This window comes from Arabidopsis thaliana, chromosome 5, assembly GCF_000001735.4.
Source record: "Arabidopsis thaliana chromosome 5, partial sequence".
In the NCBI taxonomy this organism is placed as follows: domain Eukaryota; kingdom Viridiplantae; phylum Streptophyta; class Magnoliopsida; order Brassicales; family Brassicaceae; genus Arabidopsis; species Arabidopsis thaliana.
The window spans coordinates 7,171,282-7,198,573 of record NC_003076.8 but is presented as its reverse complement, the minus strand read 5'-3'; the positions used below and the strand labels follow the sequence as shown (position 1 = coordinate 7,198,573).

The window sequence follows — 27,292 nt, the reverse complement described above, 5'->3', positions numbered from 1 at the left end:
CACGAAAAGAGCGAAATTTGGGTTTTACGGTTTTACCAATATTCCTGAAGGGTTACTTAACTAACACACCCTGAAGGTTATAAGTACCTAAAGTTGCAAATTTTCTGGGCAAAATGTTTTCTTTTAAACCTAGCAGATGTTGTAGTTCATCGATATGTTCCAAATCTAACTATATGATGCAAATCACACTGCCTATATGTAATTCAGCCACAACATCAGATCGACGTTAAAAAAAGAAGAGAACTCAATGCCTTAAAATACCAAATCTGATTAAGCATAATAAAGTATCAACCAACAGCGCCCACAAAAACCGACAGAATATAAAGAGTATCTCCTCAATGTTAAAGGGTCGACGAAAAACAAAAGAGGAACCAAACCCAGAGAAGAGTAAACAAAAGTTCGTTGGTTCTCCATCAAAAGCATATAAACTCAGCTATCGTGTGGACTGGACCATGTTCCATCAACAGAAGAACATGGAGGTTGAAACATTATTGTGCAGCTGCGGCATAGGTGGCACAGGGACTGCTCCAGGTGTGGTGATTCCTCCATGGCTCGAAGAAGTCTCAGACAACTCTTCATACTTCATCACAGTTCCCATCTGTGCAGCTGCCAAATGAGCGTAACATACAGGTGCAACTGCAAACAAACATAAAGAAACTTGAGAATTGAGATATTGCACATAATGTTGTAGCTATCAGCAGCAACGCATAAAAGATGTGAGACTAACCGACTGAGATCGCAGTGGTGCTCCTCTGGTAGCTACAAGAATCAAAGCAAACAATTTGAAGATTATTGTCAAAAGTGATATAATTCCACAAAGATACCTATCAGATTAAGAGTTAAAAGTGATATAATTCTTACACATAGGACAGAGAATGCACAAGTTCTTGGAGGTCGTCTGTGGCAAACCCAATCTCGTCATACAGAACATGGTAATGTGTTGGCCTTGTAGTTCCCTAACACATCCAAAATCAATATAGAAAACTGTTAAGTTGGATTTATATAGTAACTAAGTGGTCAAAGTATTTCTGCAGGAGCTATAACTTACAATCATGCCAGCATGGGCGCAGAGATAGAAATCAAAGTTGCGTGGGTGACAGATCTGGCTGTCAATGATTGTTCCTGCAGGCAAAAGCCAGGTTTCAGGTCATTTTAAACACAAAATAATGACCAACAGAAAATCATGCATTTGTCAAATGGATTTTACCTGGAGGAACATTATCAGGGCCTCGAGACTGGAAGAACTTTGTGTGGTGGTTCTTCTGGGCAACTATCACTGTAAACTTCGGATGCCACGTATCATCAAGAAACTTGCATGCCTAATAAAGTAACAAAAAAAGAGATCAGGCAGGCCCAAAGATATCCAAGATATACTAAATAAAACGTCTTTGTGTCACTAAAAGCTCTGAAGCTCTAGAACTATAATCCATACCTGCATCATCTGATCCAATTCAATATTAAGAACTTGATTGAACTGAGACTCGCTTACACCATCCCTACATGTATATTAGTAACAGTGAGTTAACAAATTGGAGTATATTATTTTACATGATACCTTAATAGATTTAAGTATACCTGAAAATAATGATGTGCTCTGGTTTCCTATTCTCTGAACTGTAGTAAAAGTCTAACAAGAGTTCCCTGTAAACAGTAGGAAATCTCTAATTACACTGATGCTGACATACCTTTTTGTACAAGTATAAAAGAATATTGTACCATTCACAAGGCCCTAAAATAGAATTAAGATGACAAAAACGCTGCCTATGAATTTTACCTGAACATTCCTTCGTCTTTGCCATTGACGGGTTTGAAGAGATTATCAATCATTTCCATTTTGCGTGATTGTGTGCGTACACATGCCTTATATTTTGAGATGAGTGGCCATTGTCTTGAGCTCACAACCTACGATTTCCAACAAACACCAAGTTACCAGAGTTGTTGCCAAGAATGAACACACAACACTAAATGAGATCACACGAAAAATTAACAAAACAAAATCAGTATTACAGCAGCAATTGATGGTATATCAGACTGGCCAGGGGAACCATGGGATACATCCATCCCAACAATGATGGTAGGAACTTGCGTTACTTTTGGCATTGCTGGTGAGCGCTCCATAGCTAACAACGAATTCAATCCACCAAGCTACATATACGAATTATAAATCATTTCAGCTGTAAGCTTGTAAGCTTGTAAAGTCTTTACAATCAGTCTTGAAATTCGAATTGAATGAATTTACAACCTCCAGCTACCTTGGCATTTATCTTCAGGAGAACATTGGTGAGATACTGATCGTTCAGTCTGGTGGGAGCAATGCACTGAGTCACAATTCCAAGATCAACAAGATTCTTTTTTTTCCAAGGGCCTAAAAAATTTCAGACACATGAAAAGTTAAACATTTACATTCAAGGGGGAAAACAGGCCATATTCAAGAATGTAAAGTGTGATGTGATGTACCATAAACATCAGAGTTTTTCCTTTCAGCGAGTATGCAAAGAAGGAACAGAGGCGGCTTTGGGAGTTTGGATTTTATCTGCTCAAACATATTCTCTACTCTCACAGTAGCTGGTGCATTCCTAAACTGAGGATTCTCGTTGATGACATCCTTGAATGGAGGCTCTACATTCTGGGATAAAAGGGAAAAACAAAAGGGACGAATTAAAAGGAGTTGTGCATATGATTCGTTTGTATAGTAACCAATGAACCTAAAGAAGGCTTACAATTCCTTTCTCCCGTCCACATTTAATCAAGTCACGAATAAGTGTATTTGTATCACAGCGAGCAGAGAAGTTCACAACAGCCCATCTAGTAACCGTCGTTGGCTCAGCGAGTGTCTGCATTAGAATTCAATCAGTACTAGTCGAGGTTACAATATTCAAACTAGGGCAAAAGATAGAAAATCTAAGCACCTTACGCATAAAGTTCCATTTTCCTTTGATTGGGGAAAGGTTTTCTCCCTTGCCCACTTTCAGCTGTAAACAAGGACAAAGATAATCAACAATAAAACATCCACAAGCAAAAAGGAAAAAATACAGCAAGGAAAGCAAGAGAATCAACGAAAGTCACCATTGGTGTTGGTAAGATACGGCCTTCAACTTGGGTAAAATTGGTGATAATGCTAACACCACTATCTTGCAATACCGGGTCGGCATTGTAATTGCTGTCCTTCAGACCCTGCAAGATAAATCAGAACATAAAACATAAGAAACAGAAAAAGCGTCAAGGATAATGGGAAGAAGAACTATGGAAACAAGAACTACTTTGGTTAGCGAGGCCATCCTTTCAGGTGGCTTCTGCCTAGACTTTTCAACTAGGGCAGCCCTCTGAAAATTGGTAAGCGATTTTGTGTATCGCTGTAGAGACACAAGATTACAGAACTGCAAACATGAAAACCAAAACGATTGTCATAATCCGTTACAAAAAAATATGTGGAAAACAGAAAAACAACAATTCATTTTATTTACCTCAATGGGGAAGTAAGTGGGACGCTTCGGCTTACCAACATTGATGCAAGGGAAGTCACCTGAATAACGCACTTCAATGTTACGCTCTTTATAGTAATTGAGCACTGTGATCTCAACCTCCTCAAATTCTCCCTTGTCGTTAGGTTTCCTCCATGTAAATCTATCAATCAAAGACCAATATCTTAGAATAAACTCAAAAGCATATAAACTTGTGATCAAAGAAATTTGACATACAGTTGATCTTTGCAGCTGTGTTCACTTAGTCCACTTATCTTGTATTCTCTATTGGAAAGAGTAATTTGAACTCTCAGATTCTTGAGGACACGTCGAGCCTGATGAGATAAAATCAGATAAAATACATCAGTGAAATAGTACAACATAAAAGAAAATGATGTACCTTGTTCCAGTCCATTCCGTATGGATCTTTCTTGTTCTGGTTAGCAAGCAGGAAATCAACTACAGGTCCAGGTTGTACTATCATCGTAGTTGAAGTGTCTGAAGAAATGCCAAAGCAAAAAAATCAAAGTTTAGCAGCCGAATGTCAAGGAAGAATCTAATACACATTAGATCTGGAAAAGAATTACCAATATTCAGGGATAAGCCTCCCTGAGTAGTTCTGAAACTTGAATGGAACCCTCTGCAACCACTGACACCTCCACCAATAGGTACAAAGTTCTTTACGTCATTGTGGAAAAAGGACTGGCGAACAAGGAGGCAACCTCTGCGAACAGATATGAGAACATGACATTAAAGATCAAGCAGAGAATTTATTTGAAATACAAATACCCAGAATATTTAACTTACTGCCTAGCTGCACTCTGGCGCAAAATAATATCCAGCACTCTCAGAGCGTCTTGAAGATTCTCTGTCTCCTTCCCTTGAAGAGCGCTTGCAATAGCCTGCATGGGGATCTTTGCAGCATAACTTATCTCAACCATGAATTTCTTAGTTTGGTTGGGACGCCTTGATCTTTTTCTATCAGCATCATTTGTATCATTTCCAGCGTGATTTCTGCAGATAAAGAGGATATCAAAGCATATTAGACTTTGAAGAAAAGGAAACAGTCGAGAAATTTCACAGGGAAAAAAAAATCAAAAGAAGTCATAATCACACCTGCTAGAAGGTATTTCTTCAAGAACAACAGAGAAGTCAAGTTTGTTGCTGGGAAGAGCACCAACAGTGAAGAGAGTCTTCTCGCCATCATAAGCAAAGTATTTGGCACCCAAATCACTTTGATAGGTCTCCTGAACTTTGTCAAGAATCTTTCGGCCGATACCTTTAGCCTCCACTGGACGGCCATCTTCATAATTGATAGCAACCTGTAGCAAATTTTAAAGAAACAAATCCATCATGTATCATAGAGATAAAACAGGAAACGCACTGATACAAATAGAGGATTATTAGAGGTCACAGTATACATACACTGTAATGAAAGAAGTAACCGCTTGGTTTGTTGAACTTGACTCCAAAGTGATTAGTAAGAAGAGGAATCTTCTGTCCTTTGGAGCCGCTGCCTCGAGGCCGAGCCATTGGGAGAAGAATGTTCTTTTTTACAGGCTCCACTTCAGGGACAAGATTTGCTGGAACGAAAGGTGGTGGAGGTGGTAATCCACTCCCATTCGGTTCATCAGAATCCATCTCTGGGATACAAATATCAGAAGGTCAGAAAAGAACAGCACCAAAATATAATCTGTTTAAAGCAATGGGAAAGCATAAACGCTACAAAGAAACCATTGTTGAAGCCAGATTTATCACAAATTTTTAGTATGAAAATAATTCTGACCCGAAAATCTAAGCCAGTAGAGCTGAGAACTATTAAATCACAGGACAAAGCAAACGTCACATAGAAAAACTCATGGAGTCAGGTGTCATCTTGATAAAAGCAAAGCGATCTTCACACAGTTACTTAAAACCATTAAATCACAGCATATAAAACATGATTCAGGAACAAACAGAAAGATGGCATAAACAAAAGCATTCACGCAAAAACACTGATCAACCCACACTTGAACAAGTACTAGAGATGAAATCTACAGATCTAAAGAACAGATTCGTCACCATCACAAACTAGACTCAGATTACTCAAAAGCAAACAAAATCATTCGCGTCATGCTTCAAAGCCGCATAAGGAAGATCTATGACAGAAAAAAAAAATGGTGAAGAAGAGATGTACGTGACATGATCATATATGACAAAAAAAAAATGGTCACCTAAAAAGCGAGAGGGAGAGAGAGAGAGAGAGATCTGTTGGATAAAGCGAATAAAAAAATGAAGGTAGAGACAAAGAACACAAAGCAGCAAAAGAAACCCAGAAGATTTTTCTCGGGAAAATGCAAACAAATTTTTTAGTAAAAAACACACGCCAACATTTATTTTTCCAGATTTCTTAACAGAGGTCAAAGAGAAGACCAAAAAAACAAAAAATCCAGAGTAGAAAAATAAACAGCGATTACTCAGAGGAAGAAGAAGACGAAAATCATGTAACAACGAACGCAGCTTCAAAGAGAAAAAAAACAGTGAGATTCAACATAAACAAACACTACCATGACCAAAAAATCCAGAGAAACTCATGAAACAACAAAAATCACTTGTTTAACACCAAACGACGACGACGAAAAATACAGATGAACACTAACAGCGCAGAAATCGCTAAAAAAAAGAGAAAAAAACCACCAAAATCGACGAAATGAACAGGAATCATGCATGAAAGCTTCAAAATCGAACATACATTGAACGATTTTTGAGTAAAAAACAAACCTAGTACTTATAGAAGAGACGAACGAGAAAAACCCTAAACAGAGCAGCGAGCGAGAGAGAAGAAGAGAGAGAGGGATTATGAGAGGAAGAAGAAAGGGTTTGTTTGTTTTGGTGATTCACTAAAATATAGGTGTGTCGCTTATAAAGAAAGCCGCAGACGCAAGACGCAAGAGGTTTTATAGGTAGGTCCCACTGTTTTCTTTCTTTTCTTAATTATTTTTTCGCTCCATATTCCTTTCTTTTCGTTTCAATGTCTTATCAATTTACTTCTCTCGTTACGTTTTTTTTATTATTGTTAGAGAATTTAGAAACAATTTGGATTTGGACAAAATAATGTTAGGTGATTCGATGTTATATGGAATCTTAAGAGTATATATAGAATCAAATCGTTTACAAGTAAATAGTATATGGAATTTCATTGTTTGGTGGATTACTAGTGCAAATATTCAGGTACTTAAACCGGTTATTCATCTTATTTGTTATGATCTGGTTCAAGTTAACACATCTATAAATTAGAATCTTGCAACAGTGAATGAGTTGTTGAATATACTAGTAACAAAAAAGCTCTTCTTCTCCACTTACTGTTTTCTACCTTTGGGATCATCTTTTTCTTCACCATTCCTATTTATGTCGTTCTTTATCAATTTTGGTGCTAAAGATGTTGTTCTTTATTATAGTATTAAATGACTGGTATATCTTTCTCCTCTTCCAGATAATTTTTTGTTCGAATTCTAACAGTTTTACAAAAACATTAGCGGAATTACTCTATGGTATAATATAGATTTGGAGGTAATAACTCTCTTAAATGAGTACCAGAACCATTGTGGATGATATCAGTTAAAACTTGAAAGTGTTAGTTTCATTTATGAATATCTTTAAGCCATGATGCATCGATGTGGCTACATGACCCAAGTCTATAAAACTGTATAACACATGCTATATGTTACAATAAACGAACTATGATATGCAATGATTATTAATTCTTGAATCAGATCCATATATTCAAATACACAAAAAGAGCTATATGAACAAATTAGTAACATGATATACTACTTAATTACGTACCTATCTTTGTATTAAGAGCAAATGTATATATCCTTTTTTTGCAACATATATGTATTACAAGTGTTCCAATAAACAATTGTGATTGTGGCAAAATGGTTTCACACATATATTATTATTAGGCATGCAGTGACAATCCTATATACATGGAAGTGAAAATGAAGAAAAATCGCAAGTTTAACGTCTTCAAATATCAACAACTTTGAAAAGAACTAAAGTATACTATAGGTTAAAAGAACTAATCACATTTTCACAATTGATAGATATAAATATCTCAGTTTGACCGTTTGACTAATTTTTTTTTTGTCATCACCTCAAATTTGATCACTGGTTTGAATTTTGAAATTAGTTATTGAAAAAGTGAAAAGATTACAAAACTATTTACCACAAAAGATAAAAGAAAACTGGTTGTACGTAATGTCTCTGTGTCCTGCAAATACCAAACGTATAAAAACAAAATAGTAAATGCTGCAGTTGTGTAGCATGAAATAACGAGGGCGAGTTTCTGAGATGTGCAGTGGATGTTTTTGTCATCTTGTATCCTTTTCTATTCCTATTCCTATGTTATTCTCTCGCTCCTTTAAATGTTTTGCAGGTCGTCGTTTTCATGTATATAATATTAACTTCTGCTTTTTCTCTTTTATTTTCTTTTTAAAATAACGTTATTATCCGTTTATAAAAGTTTCTTTACTCTTTATATACTCCTATTTCAACTCACTAGTCACAAAGACTACACCAAATTGTTCGTTATAAATTGAGTCAGTTGACAAAGCGGTCTAATTTGTCTGCGGTTTACTCCTTCTCATTTTTGGGGCAGATAATAAACCTCTGCGAACCAAGTTTATTTGTATGTAAAAACGGTCCGCAAATGATCCGCTGCGGTTTTCTTCTATTTTTTTTTGTCCCGACCACTGCGGACTATAATTGATGAATGGTAAATAAAAAGTGGTCTGATCCATTGACGATTGTGTCCGCCCCAACTGCCGTAACTATTCACACCCTATTTACCAAAAATATCTAAAAGTTGTTGTATGATTAGATTGGTCCTTTTAACTATGGTATTCTTCATAAACGAGACAATACACATCTTACTGTTAAAAAAATTATGAATTTGTGGAAACTGTTTAACCAAAAATTGGAAAAAAAAAAAAATGGGCTCATAATTTTTTTTTCTTTTGTTTTCTATAGCTTAAATTTTCCAACTTATATATTTCTAAGCTATAAAGTATTATGTAACACATGATTTTAACTAATTCCAAATGAATAAATAAATGATTTAACGTGATGTGACAAACATAATTTTCAATCTACTTTTTTTTTTTTTTCATTATGCTTATAACCTGCAAACTAGTGGAAAGATATAATGATGCCATTACTCTTAAATATATATTGCTTTTTGGCAGGTCCTTTTTAAGTCATTTTTTGCAATTCCAATACATTTCATTGTCAGGTTTGCTAATTTTCATTAATTTTGGACTACTTTACAATTACGGAATTACCACGCCTCTTAACCACAAACAACAAACGCAAAATGGACTTTTCGTATTTCAGAAAAGATAAAATTAAAGCTGTATTAAAAAACAATTACCTGTCAAAATAATTTTATGGCGTCATCGTGTCGATAACGCTTCCCGCCATTCCGTCTCTCTCTCACCGCACTTTCTGTCTCCCCAACAAATACAAAACCCTAATTCACAGAAACAATCAGGGTTCACCAGATTCTAAAACCCTAGCTTTTTCATACTGTGAAATTACGGAGGTCTCTAAGGATGGCATCGCTAAGCTGGAAGCACCATACCCTAATTCAGGCTTTGATTTCACGAGGTCCTCTCAAGGAGAAAGAATTTCACTCAATCTTCACCGCCGTCACCGGCAGAAACCCAGGTCTCGCTCTCCTCTTATTTAATACGATTCGGATGAATATCAAACTTACTTTTGTGTGTTAATTCCGGATTGAATTTCTATTGAATCAAAATCTGTAATTTACGAATTCCTATGATTGTTTAGCTGGTCTGGTTTAGTTATTGCATATGCTGCTGATTGAAAGGTTTATTGTAGACTTGTATCCTGATGCTAAGGGTGAATTGAATTACTGGGTACCTTGATGTTGAATGTTGTTAAAGGAACCACATTATATTGATGAAATTGTTCGTTTGTTTTTTTGGTTGCAGTAACTGTTAAAAAAATATTTGACAAGTACCTTCTTGAGATAAACAAGGAACTCTCATATGTTCACTTTGAGTTGAAGGCTTGTAGAGATCAGTATGATGGCCAAGTTTGTTATGGAGTCGTTAACAATGTGGCTGATGATCAATCCAAACTCGGGACTAAATATTCTGTTCCCCAGATTGCATTTTTTAAAGGCATTGTAAGTCACTCTCTTGGACTCTTTTTCTCTCTGGCTTTTCTTCTGTTGTTGATCAAATATCTCAAGTTCTATTCATTTGTACGAGTTATCATTATCTGGATTTCACTCTTCTTTGCCACAAGTTTATATAACATATAAATTTCTCCTTTGTCATTCCCTTTTCTTGCTATGTGTGCACTCAGTGGATGGATATCTGTGCTACTTTTCTGTGACATTGATGACTTTAACTTCTGGCAGATAGAAGCAATTGCACAGGATGAAGCTGCTCAAGGTTGCATATCGAGCTTTGATGCTCTTAATATTCGATTGGAGAATCAGGTCAGTCATAGTCTCTGACTTATGTCTATCTAATATTTACCTCTTCATTTATTGACTAAATGAATCCATCCATATCCATTGTTCAATTAACTGATCATGGTGACTTCAATACTGGTTCTACCTTACAGAGTCGCTTGAAAGTATAGTATTCTGTTCTGTATGAGATATGATCTCAAACGATAATCAACTTTGTCGCTTGTGCGCTTGTGGATAAAATTGCATGCACTCTGAGTTGTGTTTTTTGTATGAAGTGTTTTATCCCCGTTTATGATTGTTGAATCAATATGAATAAACGAATCTCAAATGTCTCAGATATTCTCATCTATCAGTGTGGTGAAGACTATTAATGAATTTTAAAGCTATTATTGCTATGGACTGTATAAATGTATTCTCTTTGTTTCGGTTGACAGATCTTGTGTTAATATCTCAGATATCAAGTGAAGCCAGCAGCAGTCAACAGCAAGTCCCTCCTGCTTTCAAGAACTTTTCAATGACACAAAAGGAAAAAACTCTCGATGAACTTGTAAGGGACAAGTGGCTGTGCCGCACAAGAGAGAGAAACATTGGACTTGGTATAAGATCTCTTCTTGACCTTCGCAGTTGGTTCAGAAACAATGATGTTCCTTCCTGTGAGGTCTGCAATGAAGCTGGAGTAAAGGTCTGCATTCTGAAAAAACCTGATTGGATTAGAACTCACATTGTGATGATAAACTTATTCGCTACTGATTCAATATCTGATGCTTTGTTTTCTGACACTCGTATCCAACTTTTCAGGCAGATTTGTGTCCAACCGAAGGTTGCCCTGTCCGGATACACAAGTACTGCCTCAAAAAATTGTTATCTCAAAGGGTACACACTACACACATATTCTTTAGATTTTCCTCAATAATGGTATATGAGTTTGACTTCAATAGTATTTTACATTCTGATCACATTGAAATTGTAGGATGATAAACGTTGCTCTGGTTGCGGGAAGCCATGGCCCTTGAGTAAAATTACAAAAACAGAAGCTGCTGAAGAAGCAATGAATGATGAAGAGGAAAGCGAGACTCAAGCAACAGCTCCAAAAGCCAAAAGAAGAAGACAACAGCGAGACTCAACTGAAAATGGTTCTTCTCAAGCTTCTTTAGCTTCAACTAGTGGTGCTAATACGAGAAGAGTAACCCGTAGCGTTGGGCACTCGAGGTAAAAAACCGTTTAAGAACTCCGGTTTTAGGGCTTAGATGTATATTTTGATGGCCGTTCTATGTCCAAACATCACTAGAAGTTTGGTATGATCTGATGCTTTCTCTTGTGGATCATTAATGGAGTCATGGAGTGTTAAAATATATTTAAACTCCTCGGTTAAAGTCTACAATATATTTAAATTTTAATTCCGAGAATTTATACTAAAATGTGATTTTGTCCTTTGTGCATTTAACTAAAATTCAAATGAACTTATAAATGTAAAATTTTAATTTAAAATTTTTTATTTAAGAATGGTAGGATATCTTAAAATATTTCAACAAATGTTAAGATATCCAATTGACTTGAAATGCATTAATGCCGAGTTTTATGATTTTTTTCTTATTAAGAATCTAATTTCACCTAGATTTTCTACTAATTTTAGTCATTTCAAAATATTTCAGTCAATATGTTTCTCTTTTCCAAATGTAAAACTAAAATTCAAACTTCCAATTTGAACAGAGCAAATTTCAATTTTAATTCAAAAATATATATTGAATCAAACAAACTAAAAATAACATAATTCGAACAAAGCCCATCAAGGCATAAACAAAACTAGCTCAAATTTTACAACAGGCTCAAGCCCGTTTCGCAATTTTCCGTCTTCACAGTTGCTGACGCCGTTAACTTATCCACTGTTATTTTGCAATCCACCGTAATGGTCATCGTCCACGTTGTAACGGAGCCAACCTTAAACTTAACCGGCGCTTTAATTCTGAGACCAAACGGCACTTTTCCTTTCTTCTGCGATTCCGTTAACTCTTTACGCGACGAGCTCTTTAACTTAACACTCGATCCCTTTAACACCGTCACGATCACCGTTACATTACCCGCCGGCTGCTTAAACGCCGTGAACTCGCCGTTCCCAAGTTTGGTTCCGTTAAAAAACACGTCAGCCTCATTTCCTTTCTCGTATATCAAACCGAGTTTACCTTTAACGTTCTGAGATCGCAACTTGATTCTGATCACCGGAGAAAACGGAGAAGATGACGTCAGGTTGATTCCGGTGACGGAGACTCCACTCACGGAGAACTGTGGCTTATGCGGCTGGTAAACGAGGTAGAAGAATCCGAAGGCAATCGCTGCGAGGACGATAATGATGAGTAAAGCAGAGAGGGAATAGCATAAACATCGCCGGCAACACGATTTGTTTGTTTTCCGGCGAGAGAGATACTCGTAACGGTGAGCATTTTCCGGTGGAGGAACACGGTAGATCTGATCCTTAGGGAGTTTGATGACGTAAGTCCCAGGCGGTGGTCCTATTCTTGATTTCTGAGAATCGACGGAGTATCGGCTGGAGGAACTATCGTTGGTATCTAGCGATGGATGCTTTATTCTGTGAACGTCTTTGTTAGTTAGGAATCCGTCGGAGTTTGTATCGCCGGTCATTTCTTGTGGTTTCTCGACCGTCATTTTTCTTGAATCAGAGAAATAATGCGAAGCAGATGAAATGAAGGTTTTGATTTGGTGACAGTAAGGATTTGGAGTAAATCATTTTATTATAAGATAAAGAAAGTGCATATTTGGAGATTAGGACGTGATTGCATGAATATCGTCCAAATATCATTTTGGAGATTCTTTTAATAACAATTATTTAATGAGTATATATTATTTTGTTGATTATCTATTAAATTTTCCATTAGTACAGATGGAGAAAGAAATTGGAGGAACCTTGAATGGAAAGTTTTAATAGAATATACGGAATGTAAAAATTGGTCAATGTAAAACATTTTTGCCAAGAAAAAAAATTGAAGAAGAAAAAAAAAAAAAAAAAAAAAAATATTGAAGAAGAAAATGAATGAAATAAAGTAATAGACAAAAGAGCTTAACTTGACTGAAATGAGAGGATGCAGCCAATCCTAGCATGGAATGGAATAGTGGTAAGAAAAAACCGGTAAGGATTTGATCATTTGAATAAATACAAATTTGTAGATGAGTGATGTGATCATTATATGGGAGACGATATGGGAGGCAATAACAAAGGGCATCTTCAAAATCAGTACAGAACCGACTGGGCTCAAGTCTTGGATTATGTATCGAACCAAAGCAAAGTAGAGCGGAGAGCTATCTGTCTCGCTATGCTCTACAAACCACTGTCTATACAATTTGAAAGGAGAGGAATGGAAGAAGGCACAAAAAGGAACCACATCCGGGGGCTCTTATCACAAAATGGATTTATAAACAAATTTGTATTCATATTTCCACCATTCGAACAAGAGGAGATAGACGGTACGACAAAGCGTATCAAGCATGGATCCTTGCTAGAGTTTAAGCTCCTGAGGTCACCAAACCAAGCTGCTCTTTTACAAGCGTTTTTTTTTTTACTCTTTTAGATCTTTTTAAAATTTATTTTCAAACTCACGAACCACTAAATTGTACAACGAACATTTTTTTTTTGAATATAATTTAACATTAGATTCAAAAAAGTAAATATGATCATTATAGTGAATTATAGCAATACATTGAATTTTTTTCTTTTATAATCAATTGTTTCGATTTTCTTTATTTGTATCAACGGTTGTATTGGAAATATTTATATTTCTTGTAAACTCTTTATAATATAAGTATTTGATTTGCCGAAAAAGGTATAGTTTTATATAGTAAGGTCTTCACATAGTTTTATTTTATGAATTTAATATGCGAAATATCATTTAAATATTTCTGAAATTATTCATATTAACTTTAAAATAGCATATCGTCAAACTTAGTTTATTTGATTTTTCAATTTGAGATTTATATAGAAATACATCTTTTAACCATTAATCTCTTTTAAAGGCACAAAATTAATTTAACACATAAAAAATCTGTTATTTATAGAAAACAATTCCCTATAAAAAGACATAATAAAAAGACATAAATAAAAATATTATCATACCAACAAAGTTTAAATTATTTAATATTAAAAATGTCTACAAACGCCTTCTTCCTTGAAGCCCAAGGCGAACACAAATACACACCTCTAAAGTCTAAACAAATAAAGCATTTTCTACTGTTCTTTTGTCAAAAAGAGAGGCTCTTCAAATCACATAATGAATTACTTTGAATTTGGTTATTAACTTATTATGAAACCTAATCTTCTCCATTGCTACATGGGCTATGAAATGGAGAGATCAAAAACTGTGTTTAATGAGAGAATAAGCAAGAGACAAAGCTATAAAGACTAGAAAACATAAAAAGAAAACTCTGAAGCTTTCTTTACTGAATCCAAGATGTGGGCAACTCTTGCCCTTGATTATGCAGATTGTTCTCTGTTCCTACTGTTTCCTCACCTCCATTGAAGTCAGTAGGTAAGACTAAACCAAGATTCTGATTCAGCGTCGAAGGAGAAGGATTCAAATCCTCAACCAAGTCATCGTTGCCTCTTTGTGGAGCTTTTGGTCTGTAGAGATCGTTGGGATGATTAAACTGGTCTTGAAAGCTCTGAACCTGCTGCTGCATCCCGTTATAATCCGGACAAGGAACCATTAAACCCGTCATACCATAGGGTTTAGTTGGTTGGTAGAAGGAAGTGACTTTATAAGGACAAGTCATTTGGTGATTCTCTCTTAAGTTCCTGTCAAGAAATCCCATATGTGGTTGGCTATAAGGACAGAGACTGTTCTCACATGTTAGGAGTGTTGGATGCATTGGCATCCCAAAATCTTCTTCAAACTTTCTCTTGTAAACACAGTTGTAGTTGTTTTCAAATTCAGGATACTGCTGATTGGTCCGATGAGTGCCACCAATCAGTTCAACATCATAGTCTGTAGATTCAGGAAACAAAACATCTGGGTCTCCACCGGTTGCAGGAACAAGAAAGTTAGAAGTGTTGTTGTTTTCTCTAGACATGGCTATTTGATCAACAATAGCCTTTTCTCGGTAAAGAGCAGCGAGCCATAAAGCGCCTTCTCTTGACGTCATTTTCTCCTGCAAACTTCTAGACCGTCTCACGAGATTGGGTATGTTGCTAATGTCAGAAGCCATATGTCTGATTACACCAATCAAAACACCAATTTTCCACAGCTTCTTGAGATCATGAGGCTTCTTGTAAGGTGGCGGAACACCTCGAAAATCAACGGGTAAAGACAGTTGATCCCACCAATCTTCTTTCCCCGTTGGCCACCATGGCGGTGTCACGCCTTTCTCCAACGGAAACCGCCTCTGAGGAGGGTTGCAGTGAGGAAACAGAGCCGATAACAGAGCTCCAAGAGTAGTATCTTGAAGCTCAAGCAACTTCTGTGCGGTAGAATCCCCAACCTCAGACCCTGAATCACTTCCATCAGAAAGATTGATATCCCTTTGGTGCTTGATTATAGCAGCTGGGCCGTTCCTATCAAACCTCACTTTGTCTTTCCACCATTCACGGAGATTATCAGAAGATCCCGCTACCGTTTTCCCATTCTCTAACACAATCCCATAAACAAAACCTTGAGCTTTATATCGCTCCATTGTCTTCGACATGTACTTCAAGATCCCATCTTGTGCCTTGTACATGGTTCTCTTACTAGAGTGCTCTGGAAAATCATCATGTTGCTGCTTCAACAACAATCTTGTTCCTAGACCGTTCTTCGCCATTTCCTTGAGCCGCTTTAAACGCTGCTTGTCTCTCCAGATCTTCTTCTCAAGCTCCTCTATTTCCATTTCCTCATCACTACTCAGATCATCGCACAAAGCCGTATGCGAATCAGAACACATATGTCCCTCTGTAAATGGAGGCGCCGAGCTACAAACTAAACTCCGGAACATCCCTATATTGTTGTTATACATATCCATAGAATCTGCAAATAATGTCATCAACTATGATTCACTTTAAGAATAAAATTGCATAATCATCGTCATTTAGTAATGCCGTATTTATCAAAATCTAAATTAAAACTCTCTAGCAATAACATAACACAAAAGAAAAAAACAGAGACTTTTAGTGAAAGATCGAGAGATCTAACTTGTGAAATAAGATTCATCATATGAATAACACAAAGATTTAGAGATCCAAATTCCATTAGTTATTACTCCCAAGGGATTGAATAAATACTATAGGAAAACTACTACCAAAGAGATTAAGTACATAATATAGGAGAAATATTTAGAGAAGGTAAAAGAAAATCACAAACAAGATTAATGGTTTATCATCAAATGATTATACAGTAAAAGCATCGATCTTTTTCTTTCTTTTGATTCTTATCAAAGCATATAACGACAAAACAATCCAGTCCGTATTACTACTGAAATACTTGATCTTGCAAAAGTGAAAATGGAACCCATCGGACAAAATATCAGATAGACCAAACCCAACAAGTCAAAAAACAATATTTGCAAGCAGACAATATACGTAAAAGCAAAACAAAACAAAAACAAAAATAAAGAGAAATCGAAGGAAGAAGAGAATATACCCAGAAAACTCTTGAGACCTTTGTGTTGCTTCGGCCACCAAATTCAAACCAAAGAAGCTATTGGGACCTTCAGAGAGAGAGAAGAGATAGAGACATGTATGTATGTATGTTTGTGTATCTATATATATTATGAGCATTAAATAAGAAGAGACTGCGAAAGGGTGGTGATAATAGGCCTGTAAAAACCATGCTAAACGACACATTTCTTTGTGTAAGGATATGGTAAAAATTTCTTATTTATCTCCTTTGAGTTTCATTCCATTTCTAGTTCAGATTCTTTATTTAAATATATAGTCACTTCTTTTAAAAAAAAGAAAAATTAACATGCCCATAAAATGGTTATTTCTGCCTAAATTATTTTTTGTTTGATAGCCTAAAATTATTAATATCAATATAAAAAATATAATCATGTCTACTATAAGAAAAATATCAAATGTAGATGTATGCTTAAGCGGGAAAAATATAACCCCTAAACATAAAGCGAGTATTTTTGAAAACAAATAGGAATCAAGTACCAAATATAGACATTTTCTAAGGCACGTAAATTTACTATTTTAATGGTATAAAATCGTAGCATGTAATTTTTTTTTTATAAAATATTTAAATAATAGCTTTAAATTAATTGGTGCGTATGTTTGAATTTTAAAATTTGTTAATGCATTTAATTTCATGGGGAGCTGTATCTAAATATATCGGTCTAGATAAACAAATAGTAAAACAGTAAGTAGTTCCGTACGATCTATTTATACTTTAAAAAAAACAAAATACAACCTATTTATACTAATTTACTTGTATTAGTTTTATCAATTAGTTTTTACAATGGAATTTAAATGAGATTCTTGTAGTTCTACCAAGTCCTGAATACTAAAAACTTATCATGCCCAAAGACTTACAAAATAATTACTCTCTTTGTATCAAAATAAAAACGTTTAAATTTTTCCATATTAAGAAATTAATGATTTTCTTTATTTTACTAAATCAAAAGATATTTTATGATTTATCTAATCACAGTCCAACCAATAAAAATAAAGTAAAAAATGCACATTGTCATAAAATATATAGAAATTATTACATTTTGCTTTGAAAATGTAAACAAATCACATAATATGATATAGAAAAAAATATCATAGTTTTAAATACAAAAGCTGGCAGAGTATGAAAGAAAAGGGAAAAAATGTTGCCAGTACTCACTAATTAATTCTGATACATATATGATAATGCTAAAAAAACAAAATTATTGAAGAATTCCTTAAAATAGCTCAGAATTGTGGCGCTTTCAATTTCTTACAAAATACCAAATTTCCATGATTTTTGTTTAAACATTTAAAAGCATACAATTTGACATTCTTTAGAATAGAATAAAAATACTTAGTTTACCATTTTTGTTTTTGCATTATATTAGTATATGCTAGATATAAGAGCCTTTTAAATTGCACAAGCTCATAGCATTAAAATTGAAAAGTTTCATATAGGTAAGTATTTTGTATTAAGAATTGTGAATTTTGTATTCTCTATGAATTTATGATATCTTATATATACTAATATACATTCAATCCCTTTGGATACTGGCTCTAAATATTTGACCAACAGATTGGTTTCTAGTATTACTGTCTATATATATTTCCCCATTTTCCTTTAAGCATTCCATAAATGTATTTTTAATATAAAATTAGTAGTTAACAATGTTTTTTATTTTAATAATTTTCTATTTATCCAGACCATCTCAAGAAGCCAAAATTTAAAGATGATAATATGGTGTTTTAAAATCTATTTAAAACAATCCTTTGTAGCTTATTGTATTGTTTTCTATGCTGAATTGTAAACTGTGTCATATAATTGAAGATATTATTTTTTCTTTAGACAAACAAATATATAACCTTCTAAATCACATTGTCTATATATCCAATGGACGATTATGATTCTTATGTAAATCGATCAACATTTTTCACAGTGATATTTGTAATGCACGACTCAAAAAATAAAATAAAACTCTCATCAAATATTCGTTTTTCGATTTTAAAACTCTCCCATTAAAAGATAGGTATTTGAGATTTCGTAATCTTGGCGCCATACTATAAATTGTCGGGTTTCTCATTGCAAAATGTTATATAAACTACTTAATAAATCATGAAATGTTGACCTTTAATTATGATGATATATTATCTATAACTGTTTGTATAACGGTCAACGTGTGGGTAATGAAACAGGTAATACTTTCGTTTTATTTTATTTTGGTTATCCTTTAGAAATGTCAACTAGTTATCTAAATATCATATTTGATTTTAAGTTCAAATGAGATACGGTATATAGTACAACTATATATTATAGGGTATAAAACCTATTTCAAATCAAAGAAAAACAATACCAGCATGATGTTTTTAGTATTTATTTCTTAATATGATAATATAATGTTTTCTTAGAGAAAATGTAGAAGAGGTGCAATGAATATAACCAAATAGCCAATAGGAAAGTAAACAAGTGCCACGAAGGCACGTTTCGTCGCCAGCAATGATTCTTTAAAATGTCTGAAACGTGTCTCCCGGGATTTTTTTGTCGGCTACTCCACAATTATTGGAACTCTCGTCGTTTTCCTATAAGTAATGTTTTATTAATATAGTATGTGAAAATATGCAACTATCTATCGTACACATTAACCAATTAACGACCACTCGTAAACTGTTTTTAACGTCCTTGCTTTGGCCTATATGCCTTATAGTGCCCATGTCTCTCGAATGGTCGGTCGCCAAAATTATTCAAACTCAAATCGTGTTGAAAATTCGTCAACTCATAGTCATAGAGGCTTTTATTATCTTCTTATAAGTACACTTAAAACACATTTGACATAGATTGTCACTTATTATTCAAACCGTAAAATGTCCATAACCATTAATTATATCTCAATATACTACTAGACTATGCACAGTTTCAAGAGTTTTGCGTGCTAGTAGGGCTTGAGATGTAACTAGCAACTATTACAATCATGAATCCTCTAAAAGTAAATTCCGATGAATTTATACCTGCTTCAAGGTAAATGATACGGATGAGAACAAACGGAGTTATCTTGACACCATCAACAATAGAAGGGTATTCCCACAAAGATTGATCCCCAGCCTCCTTCCTCGAAAGATACCATAAAGGATTTATGCAGCATATAAGGTATGTAGCGTTTAAAACTAAGTGACAAAAACACATTAGCAAGGCATAAAAATGTAAAGTCATGAAGATATGTAAAACATATTGTGGCCGAACTAAGCCTAGAGAATCAAATGCAAAACGATGAAGAAGCAGGCCTAGACATTAATTAGTTCAACCTAAGTCCTATGCACATGTCAACGGAAGTAGCAACACGTGGCTGTCCTATGAAGGTCCATGATCTTGATCTTTCATTTGCATCCATATTCCCAATGTCGAAAGTTTGAGGTTGTAGCCATGGGTAGTGTTTTTGCTTCCATTGAGCTCATGATACTAGCAGTTTCTTTGCATTGTAGATATTGGGATCATTTGGTTAGTTTGAATCTCACTACATTGTCTTCAGTTTCTACCTATTCAAGGACAACCTATTTCTTAACTTCTTTAGGAGATAGAGTGTGAATGTCTGTCAGGTGTACACAGCTCCAAACGAATGCGGGTGAGGATTTTGAGATTATGTAATTGTGTCATCACGGTGCCCTGATTACAGTAGTGGGAATTGGGTTATAGTCTTCTAAAGCAGTCCGAGAGGGCGCAATGGATATTCGTGTTCTATCATTTTATATGCAAGGATGCAAACAATAAAAAGTTAAGACAAGTGAGATGAGTAGCAAATAGCTAACCAAACTCAATAATGTTGCTAGGCCCAATGAATCTAAGTTTAAATTCAATTACAATGGAGAAGTCTTAAGTTTCGATTGATATGAAATGTACCATAACATATTTATTAATAAAAAAACTTAAATTTAAAATAAATATCATCATAGCGAAATTGAAGCAACTTTTCAACAATCTATTAGTACAAAGCACAAATTCAAGCATCAAGTTTCCAAAATGCTCATTTAACTCAAATTAAAATTTTCAATTTGTTGTCAACAAAGACGAGTTGTCCTGCCACTATCTCGTCAACTCCAACTTTCTTATATGACTTGGTATATTTAGGACTATTTTATACTTCTGTATCTCTATTTTTTTCTTTTGTTAAATCTAAAACTCAAATGTACTTATACAAACTTGTATTTGAACAATACCTTTCCAAATAACAATTATTATACAACATCACTTTGTATATTTTCACAAAACGAAAAATAGCAAACCCAAATATTCTCACAACTACAGATAAAAATTATCTTAAGTGAAGCAAAAGTTTGCCGGTGTAGTTTAACTAAATTTGATATTTTTTCTTCGATTTGTCCGATTCCACTGATAAAATAAATCACGATGAAGCTCTATCCACCAAGTCAATTCGGCTGGAAAGAACTCGCTGAACTAATCCCGATCAAAATAACCGATATAACCAACTAACCAACTAACCAACTATACCAATAACATGAACCAATCTTCGGTTGACAACATACCGAACACAACCACAAAACAAAAAAGCACACTCAAATGCCGTCATACCTTACTAAATCAATTGCGGTTCCGGTTCATGAGAAATTGCTTGGTTAAACCACAACCCAACGCCTCATCAGGTACCTTACCAATACGGTTTAATCCCTCCGCGAAAACCACACCCATTCCCATATGCAAATGCGGTTCAATGTGACAATGAAAAAACCAAACCCCTGGATTATCCGTCACAAACCTTATCGCCGTCCATCCATACGGATACAAAATCGCCGTATTCCGTAACGGCGGATTCTTCAAATTATACGTCTTCTCATCAATTCCCGGTTTAAATTTCCCGTCACCGTAACCCAAAACCCAGAAATCGTGACCGTGAAGATGCCATGGATGAATCTCACTAACAATACCTTTTAAAACGTTAGCGTTTTGGATAATCACGTCGACCGTTACATTAAACGGGAAAACGTATATTCCGTTTCCTGTAGTGGTGTTAGGAAACGGCGGTGGATTCATAATATCGTAATCCATACGGTAACTCCTCGGCGGCGATTTCCGGTTAAATCCGAGTTTCAAGTTGTATTTAACCGAACCGAGATACGGCGTTGCCGGAGTCACTAGAGAGACGTTGTTGATCGCCCATTTCGTGTATCCGTCGATTAGATTCTGTGTGTTGAGAAGAATCAACCGTTTTCTGTATTTCTTCGGCGGCGATGGTGATCCCATCGCTGAGAAGATCTTCTTAGAGAAATTTTTGCTTCGTTCGAAATCGTCCCACCGTGGAGTCACCGGTGGAGGAGAAGAAGGGAGTTTTGAAGCAGGGGCAGTTACGTAATTTAATATAGTGAGTGCCTGAGTTGTGTTTGGTTTCCGGCCACGGACGCCGACGGAGATGTAATAGTTTTGTGAAGGGTCTTGATCGGTGGTGAGAAGGACGGAGTAGCTTTCGCCGGAGTATATGTCGATATCGTCGGTCGTGAACGGCGTTATGTAGTTGCCGTCGGCTTCGACCACCACTAGCTTGTGTCCCTGCATGTGCAAAAATCACCACACGTGTGATCAAAAGTTTTTTATTTTGAAGTCTGTGTTCCCAAAAAAAAAAAAGGAACGAAAATATGTAATTGTTCATTTTCTTTCTTGGACCGATTACTATAGAATTAGGCCTAGTACAATGTGCCCATATAACACATCAAATAAATTATTATCTTCCTTTTAGGATTTTCCCATTTATTAGTTTTCGTTCTTGTTAAAAACATGCATTATGAGTGTTTCAAACCGAAAGGTTACACTGTCGGCACTAATACGTCGTATAATTAAAACATTACTTCAGAAAATCATATATATGAAAGTTGGTCAACTCTCTCTGATTGTCACATCAATACATAAAAAAATAATATATGTCATGTTACATTATTTAACAAAAAGTTTAGCATAATTCATTGAGAGAAAATGAAAAGTCTTCTAATAATATCACTTTTAATTACTTTTTATAACTTTTAAAAATACAAAATCAGGGTAAAGTATCAAACACTATTTTACAACTTATCAATGACATTTTCTCTTTTCATTTTTGTGTCTAATGGTAAATTAGTAACAATGAAATGTAAGTTTTTTCATGTAATGAACCATTGAGACATTAGACATACCAAAAAATTCAAAATACGAGTCTCTATAGCTATATAGAAAGAGAGAAATCTAAAGTGTTTAATCAAATTACTAGCACATCATGATGTGGTTGGAATAAAGAATTGTTTATTTAAGATCAAGTTAGACAAGTTTTAAACAACATAAGTAACATAATTACATACAACTGTATCAATACATTCTATATTATTGTTGTATGTATTCATAATAGTGAAAGATTAGAATCTTAAGTCTATAAATAATCAGATTTATACGTGAGAAAAGTATAATTAATATTTCGAGTTAAGGATTAATCTAACTATTACAATTATAACTATATGAAAACAAAAATAAATAAAAACATATAAAAATTGAATCAAAGGACTAAGAATCTTGAACAACAACAAAAAACACTATTGAAGCTCATTGGTTTTTTCTTATGCACTAATATAGCTGAACTTTTAAAAAATAATTACAAGTCATATTTACGTTTTAAAAATAATACATTCAAATTTACTTTATAAAAAAATATATTATATAAAGTATTTATAAAATAGTAACACATAGATTCGCACATAATGCGGGTATTCATCTAGTATATGGTAATACACACAATAGCTGAATAGAAAGGCTTTTTAGCAAAAATGAATTGAACATGAGTTTGCGTGTCAAAACTCAAAAGTCTAAAGTAACACTGAGGCCATCTCTACCTACTTGATAGATTGATTGAGACCTCTTAGTCAAATCCCTACGGAACGTTGCACACATCTCAATACAATACATAACTTTTGTGGTGTAAAATACTACATACTATAAAATTCTACTTTGTTTTCACTGTGGACCTACCCCCATCACTTTCCAGTCCAGTGAGTACCAGCTCATACTACTGTCTATACTATCAAAAGAGTTTAGGATAGTCCATCATTCTTTTTAATTTTGTTCTCTTTTAGTTATTAATAAATCACCTCTATTTGAAGAAAATTTCCCACTATGATACTATTTTGTTGGTAGGTATTGGCTAATTGGCAATCTTCATTGACTTTCAGCCAGAAAAAACCGTCGGGTATGAAATTTGCCAAAAGACTCGTGACCCATAAGTCAAAAATCATTAAATTATTTTGGCAACATATAGAAAATCGATCATATTTTATGTTTTAATATATAGCTAAAGTCCATTGCTATTTTGGCTGTTTTTTGCATATGATTGAATACTTCAAGTTTGGTTTTTGTTTTTAGTTTGAGAATTTCCTACTGAATAATGAAAATGGAGATATAAAATAAAATGGAAAAAAAGTAAAAACCTGAACAGCCAAGTTGAGGGAGGCAAGAGCGGTGGTGCTGGAGAGTCTGATTCGGTAAGTCTTGTTCGGCTCCACGTGGAGTATCTGTGGGGCGCACTGATCACCTTCTTTAAACGTGCACATTGGTAATGATGTGTTGTTGCTAAATTGCGCCGCTAATGAACAATTGAATTGTCCCCTCCCATTTATCAATATGCTCTTCAATTTTTCATCAAAACAAATATGATGCATATATTAGAAAACTCTAAGCAAAAGAATAATTTATTCTTTTTTTCTCGCTTTAAAGAAACTCAGTGGCCAATCTATTCACATTCGAAGAATTTGCTACTTGTTAGAATTGCTTTAAAAGAGAAATATAGAAATCATTATGCCTATGTTCAAAATTCCTTTCCCAAAAAAAAAAAGAAGTTGATATGCCAGCTGTACTATTGCTTGTGCAAATTGCTCTTTATCTCAATCAATCTCCATTCTCCACTATTAAAAAAGAAAAAATGCACCTACTTTTTTGTTTTTGTTTTTAAAACAAATTTTGAATTTTTTTTAGTAAATTGATATTGTTTTAGTAAGTAAAAATAGTAAAGAGATAGTAAAAAAAAAAGAACCTGAGCTTCACCGATCCAGCGCATAGGTTTGGAAGAAAGACCGAGTTCTTGGGAGGGAATAGCCTCATGCCACCAGTCACTGAGTAAGAGATTAAACTCACCATCGTATCTCAATCTCTCGCTCTTTCCTTTAGCCACGTCCACAATCAACGATCCGTATAGCCCAGCTGATCTCTGCATGCCATAGTGTCCATGGTAGAAATGTGTTCCCGGCTGCACCATTTCATTTATCCCCAAATTTGTTACTATTTATTTTTGTTACAATAATGGAAAAAGAGAAGAAGAAAAAAGTTACCTTTTCAACAGTGAAATTGTAGGTAAAAGTCTCTCCAGGGTTAATTGCGCATTGAGTAACTCCTGCTGCTCCATCTGCCCATGGACTTCCGAACTATATTCACAAAACGCAGTTAAAGTATTCAGTCATCTACTAAGTAGTAACTTTACACTGAATTAGGCTTTAGGAATGCAAAATAAGGTAAATTATAGAGTAGTGTCAATGTACTATTTTGTTGCGATAATTTTAAGGGACAATAAATAGTGTTTATGGGAAAAGCAAACGTCGTAAATGAAGTTATTGAATCAAGAAGAGACAAAGTGATCATGCATGGCATGTGCTGCTTAACCCATTATTTCTGCAACTTCACCCATTTTCTTTCTTCTTTTATCATCTAATATCATGACAAATCATACCAATCTACAATTCTTTATACAATGGACACAATCATTGAATTAATGTATAGAGAAAAAAGAAAACAAATTAAGCAGAAGAAAATAGAAGATCTGAAAAAGTTCATATGGTAAGTGATGATCCGAGTGATGACACTTAGTGTATCCATCTTAATAATAACTTCTGTTGTGTTTACAAAATACTCGGCGCTTTCTAGATCCATGATCTGGTTATAGTGAAAAAAAAGAGAGAGAACCTGACGGATTCCATGCCAATGGATGACAAGGCCTTCGGTGGTGAGTTTGTTGGTGAGATTGACGACGATGGTGTCTCCGGCGAAGGCTTTTATGGTGGGACCAGGAAACTCGCCGTTGACGGTCATAACGGCGCCCTCTTTGCAGTCCGGCGACCAATACTTGTACTCCACCTCCCAATGATATTCTCTCACGGCGGCAGACGCCGTGTGAGTCAAGACAGCCACCACCAGCACTATCCACCACACACCCATTTGGCTTATGTATGTGAATGATGATGATGTGTGCTCATCATAAGACATATATATAGGAGGAGAGAGGAAGAGATAGTGGGCAAAACCATAGATTGGGTTTTTTGGTCAAAAAGGCTATTTATTTATTTTTTCTTTAAATTTTAGGGTTTTAGAATGGTCACAATGTTAATGGACATAATTGCGATCGTGTAAACAATCAAAATATCTCAAGAAGATTCGGTATAGTAGTGATCTCATGTTACATGTTTTTAGGGTGACAAAGTTGAATTTGTCTTAGACGGTGAGATCACGTTCACAATCTTTACAATGCCAAGTTTATCAATCTCACTTCTTGGTTGTTTTGAACATGTACGTAATGTTAACTATCACACAAAATCCTATATTTTAGGTATATGTCAAAAATTAAATACGTCTTTCTTGTGTATTTTTAAAATATTTTTTTAAATTATTTAATATTATTCTTTTGTGAACATAATAATTGATCGTGTCAAATAAAAACTTTAAAAATTAGAGTCCTACTTGTCTACTTTTTTTTTTCATCATCAGTCCTACTTGTCTACTTTACAACCACGCATCACGTACGTCTATAACTTTGTTAATATGCTTTGAATCTGTTCGACGGCTAGCAACAGCATTACGAGAGATTTGTTAAAGGATATGTAGGCCGTAGCTTTGAATTTTTTACTTGTGGTCTAAATCCAGTTAGAGTTAAGTAGAGTTTCTCAATAACACACTTGTTCTCCCTAATCTCTGTTATAAGTGAAACAGTTTTTCATTACATTATATTTCCCGTAATAAAACCAGTCTCATTTGACATCCGTTCTGTCAATAATGTGTAGCCTAATAGTTTATACCAGTGATATATATAGTATCATATCAAATTTTAAATTCAATTCTATAAAGTGCAAATGAGTGAGATGATGAAAAAGAGAAGTTGACGAAAGCTCCACGAAAAACTCGTGAAACTTACTAACAAGCAAAATAAATTGTAATATATTTTTCCTTTTTGATCTGGAAAGGAATGGTTGCTCACAACAAATTTCGAATTTAGATGGCTCCATTCCACATTAATTAGGACACCACGATAATTCATACTTTAGACTATTTTAGTGACACGATGTGTTGTTGTATACTTGTATCTCTGGTAATATTCTTTTATTTCGAGTTACTATACTTTTGGCAACCTACAATAGTCAATAGTCTTAATCGGTGGAAAAGTTTATACATCCATAAAAGTTTATACCTTTTGAATATATTACTTTGAAATGAATACTAACAGTCAAAAATACTAACAGTCACACTAGCACCATTCGGAAATTAACTCGCTTCAAGCAGTGTTGAGTAAGTATAATTTGTACATACTATAAGTTAAATTGTTAAGAGGAGATGAATTCAGGTTATCCAATAATTAAGTATTATTTTCACTTAAACCAGTTTAATATCCAAAAAAAAATCTTTGTTACATGGAATTGATAGTCACTTACGATGATCCT

At 34.6% G+C, this 27,292-nt stretch overlaps 6 protein-coding genes across 10 annotated transcripts; 2 read left to right on the top strand and 4 right to left on the bottom strand.

Moving 5' to 3' along the window:
• Nucleotides 1-192: 192 nt before the first annotated feature.
• Nucleotides 193-6,335, bottom strand: AGO9 (Argonaute family protein). Its single transcript, NM_122122.3, has 23 exons — nt 6,222-6,335; nt 4,887-5,104; nt 4,578-4,783; nt 4,269-4,475; nt 4,049-4,185; nt 3,862-3,959; nt 3,699-3,796; nt 3,465-3,624; nt 3,261-3,377; nt 3,067-3,174; nt 2,910-2,972; nt 2,721-2,834; nt 2,458-2,626; nt 2,253-2,365; nt 2,008-2,145; nt 1,775-1,902; nt 1,576-1,641; nt 1,433-1,496; nt 1,208-1,319; nt 1,049-1,122; nt 862-956; nt 728-759; nt 193-636 (listed from the first exon to the last, which is right to left on the bottom strand). The coding sequence occupies exons 2-23, from the start codon at nt 5,100-5,102 to the stop codon at nt 461-463; spliced, it is 2,691 nt and encodes an 896-aa protein (NP_197613.2). The 5' UTR covers nt 5,103-5,104; nt 6,222-6,335; the 3' UTR covers nt 193-460.
• A 2,542-nt stretch (nt 6,336-8,877) lies between these two features.
• On the top strand, nt 8,878-11,478 carry emb1379 (embryo defective 1379). The gene is made up of 6 exons (NM_147872.5): nt 8,878-9,167; nt 9,455-9,651; nt 9,889-9,969; nt 10,400-10,627; nt 10,744-10,818; nt 10,916-11,478. The coding sequence occupies exons 1-6, from the start codon at nt 9,053-9,055 to the stop codon at nt 11,156-11,158; spliced, it is 939 nt and encodes a 312-aa protein (NP_680177.2). The 5' UTR covers nt 8,878-9,052; the 3' UTR covers nt 11,159-11,478.
• Nucleotides 11,479-11,654: 176 nt separating this feature from the next.
• On the bottom strand, nt 11,655-12,677 carry AT5G21130 (Late embryogenesis abundant (LEA) hydroxyproline-rich glycoprotein family). Its single transcript, NM_122121.3, has one exon. It carries the CDS (start codon nt 12,604-12,606, stop codon nt 11,761-11,763), a length of 846 nt encoding a protein of 281 aa, NP_197612.1. The 5' UTR covers nt 12,607-12,677; the 3' UTR covers nt 11,655-11,760.
• Nucleotides 12,678-13,145: 468 nt separating this feature from the next.
• Nucleotides 13,146-13,526, top strand: AT5G21125 (uncharacterized protein; the record flags this gene model as incomplete). Its single annotated transcript, NM_180527.1, has 1 exon — nt 13,146-13,526. One exon carries the CDS (start codon nt 13,146-13,148, stop codon nt 13,524-13,526), a length of 381 nt encoding a protein of 126 aa, NP_850858.1.
• Nucleotides 13,527-14,208: 682 nt separating this feature from the next.
• On the bottom strand, nt 14,209-16,648 carry EIL2 (ETHYLENE-INSENSITIVE3-like 2). Of its 3 annotated transcripts, NM_001343697.1 has the most exons (2): nt 16,563-16,648; nt 14,209-15,950 (listed from the first exon to the last, which is right to left on the bottom strand). In NM_001343697.1, the coding sequence occupies exon 2, from the start codon at nt 15,943-15,945 to the stop codon at nt 14,389-14,391; it is 1,557 nt and encodes a 518-aa protein (NP_001318615.1). In that variant the 5' UTR covers nt 15,946-15,950; nt 16,563-16,648; the 3' UTR covers nt 14,209-14,388. The 3 variants fall into 3 exon arrangements, with proteins under 3 accessions (NP_001318615.1, NP_001332194.1, NP_197611.1); NM_001343698.1 differs by lacking the exon at nt 16,563-16,648 and having other exon boundaries at nt 14,232-15,985; NM_122120.2 differs by lacking the exon at nt 16,563-16,648 and having other exon boundaries at nt 14,232-15,953.
• Nucleotides 16,649-20,588: 3,940 nt separating this feature from the next.
• Nucleotides 20,589-25,970, bottom strand: AT5G21105 (Plant L-ascorbate oxidase). 3 transcript variants are annotated; one of them, NM_001203424.1, is made up of 6 exons: nt 25,548-25,887; nt 24,920-25,012; nt 24,625-24,837; nt 24,023-24,220; nt 21,318-22,127; nt 20,733-20,934 (listed from the first exon to the last, which is right to left on the bottom strand). In NM_001203424.1, exons 1-6 carry the CDS (start codon nt 25,845-25,847, stop codon nt 20,917-20,919), a joined length of 1,632 nt encoding a protein of 543 aa, NP_001190353.1. In that variant the 5' UTR covers nt 25,848-25,887; the 3' UTR covers nt 20,733-20,916. The 3 variants fall into 3 exon arrangements, with proteins under 3 accessions (NP_680176.5, NP_001190353.1, NP_001154729.1); NM_147871.6 differs by having other exon boundaries at nt 20,589-22,127; nt 25,548-25,970; NM_001161257.2 differs by lacking the exons at nt 24,920-25,012; nt 25,548-25,887 and having other exon boundaries at nt 20,733-22,127; nt 24,023-24,648.
• Between the last annotated feature and the right edge of the window lie 1,322 nt (nt 25,971-27,292).

What these genes read in the sequence shown, in the direction of transcription:
- AGO9 (NM_122122.3), bottom strand. Translation starts at nt 5,102, where the DNA reads ATGGATTCTGATGAACCGAATGGGAGTGGATTACCACCTCCACCACCT. An exon ending in GAGCACATCATTATTTTCAG is followed by an intron (nt 1,497 to 1,575) that starts GTATACTTAAAT and finishes ATATACATGTAG; the next exon opens with GGATGGTGTAAGCGAGTCTC. An exon ending in GCGCCCATGCTGGCATGATT is followed by an intron (nt 957 to 1,048) that starts GTAAGTTATAGC and finishes TGGATGTGTTAG; the next exon opens with GGAACTACAAGGCCAACACA.
- emb1379 (NM_147872.5), top strand. Translation starts at nt 9,053, where the DNA reads ATGGCATCGCTAAGCTGGAAGCACCATACCCTAATTCAGGCTTTGATT. An exon ending in TTGCATTTTTTAAAGGCATT is followed by an intron (nt 9,652 to 9,888) that starts GTAAGTCACTCT and finishes AACTTCTGGCAG; the next exon opens with ATAGAAGCAATTGCACAGGA. An exon ending in AAAAATTGTTATCTCAAAGG is followed by an intron (nt 10,819 to 10,915) that starts GTACACACTACA and finishes TTGAAATTGTAG; the next exon opens with GATGATAAACGTTGCTCTGG.
- AT5G21130 (NM_122121.3), bottom strand. Translation starts at nt 12,606, where the DNA reads ATGACGGTCGAGAAACCACAAGAAATGACCGGCGATACAAACTCCGAC.
- EIL2 (NM_001343698.1), bottom strand. Translation starts at nt 15,966, where the DNA reads ATGACATTATTTGCAGATTCTATGGATATGTATAACAACAATATAGGG.
- AT5G21105 (NM_147871.6), bottom strand. Translation starts at nt 25,847, where the DNA reads ATGTCTTATGATGAGCACACATCATCATCATTCACATACATAAGCCAA. An exon ending in ACAATTTCACTGTTGAAAAG is followed by an intron (nt 24,838 to 24,919) that starts GTAACTTTTTTC and finishes GAAATGGTGCAG; the next exon opens with CCGGGAACACATTTCTACCA. An exon ending in GCTGGATCGGTGAAGCTCAG is followed by an intron (nt 24,221 to 24,624) that starts GTTCTTTTTTTT and finishes GAAAAATTGAAG; the next exon opens with AGCATATTGATAAATGGGAG.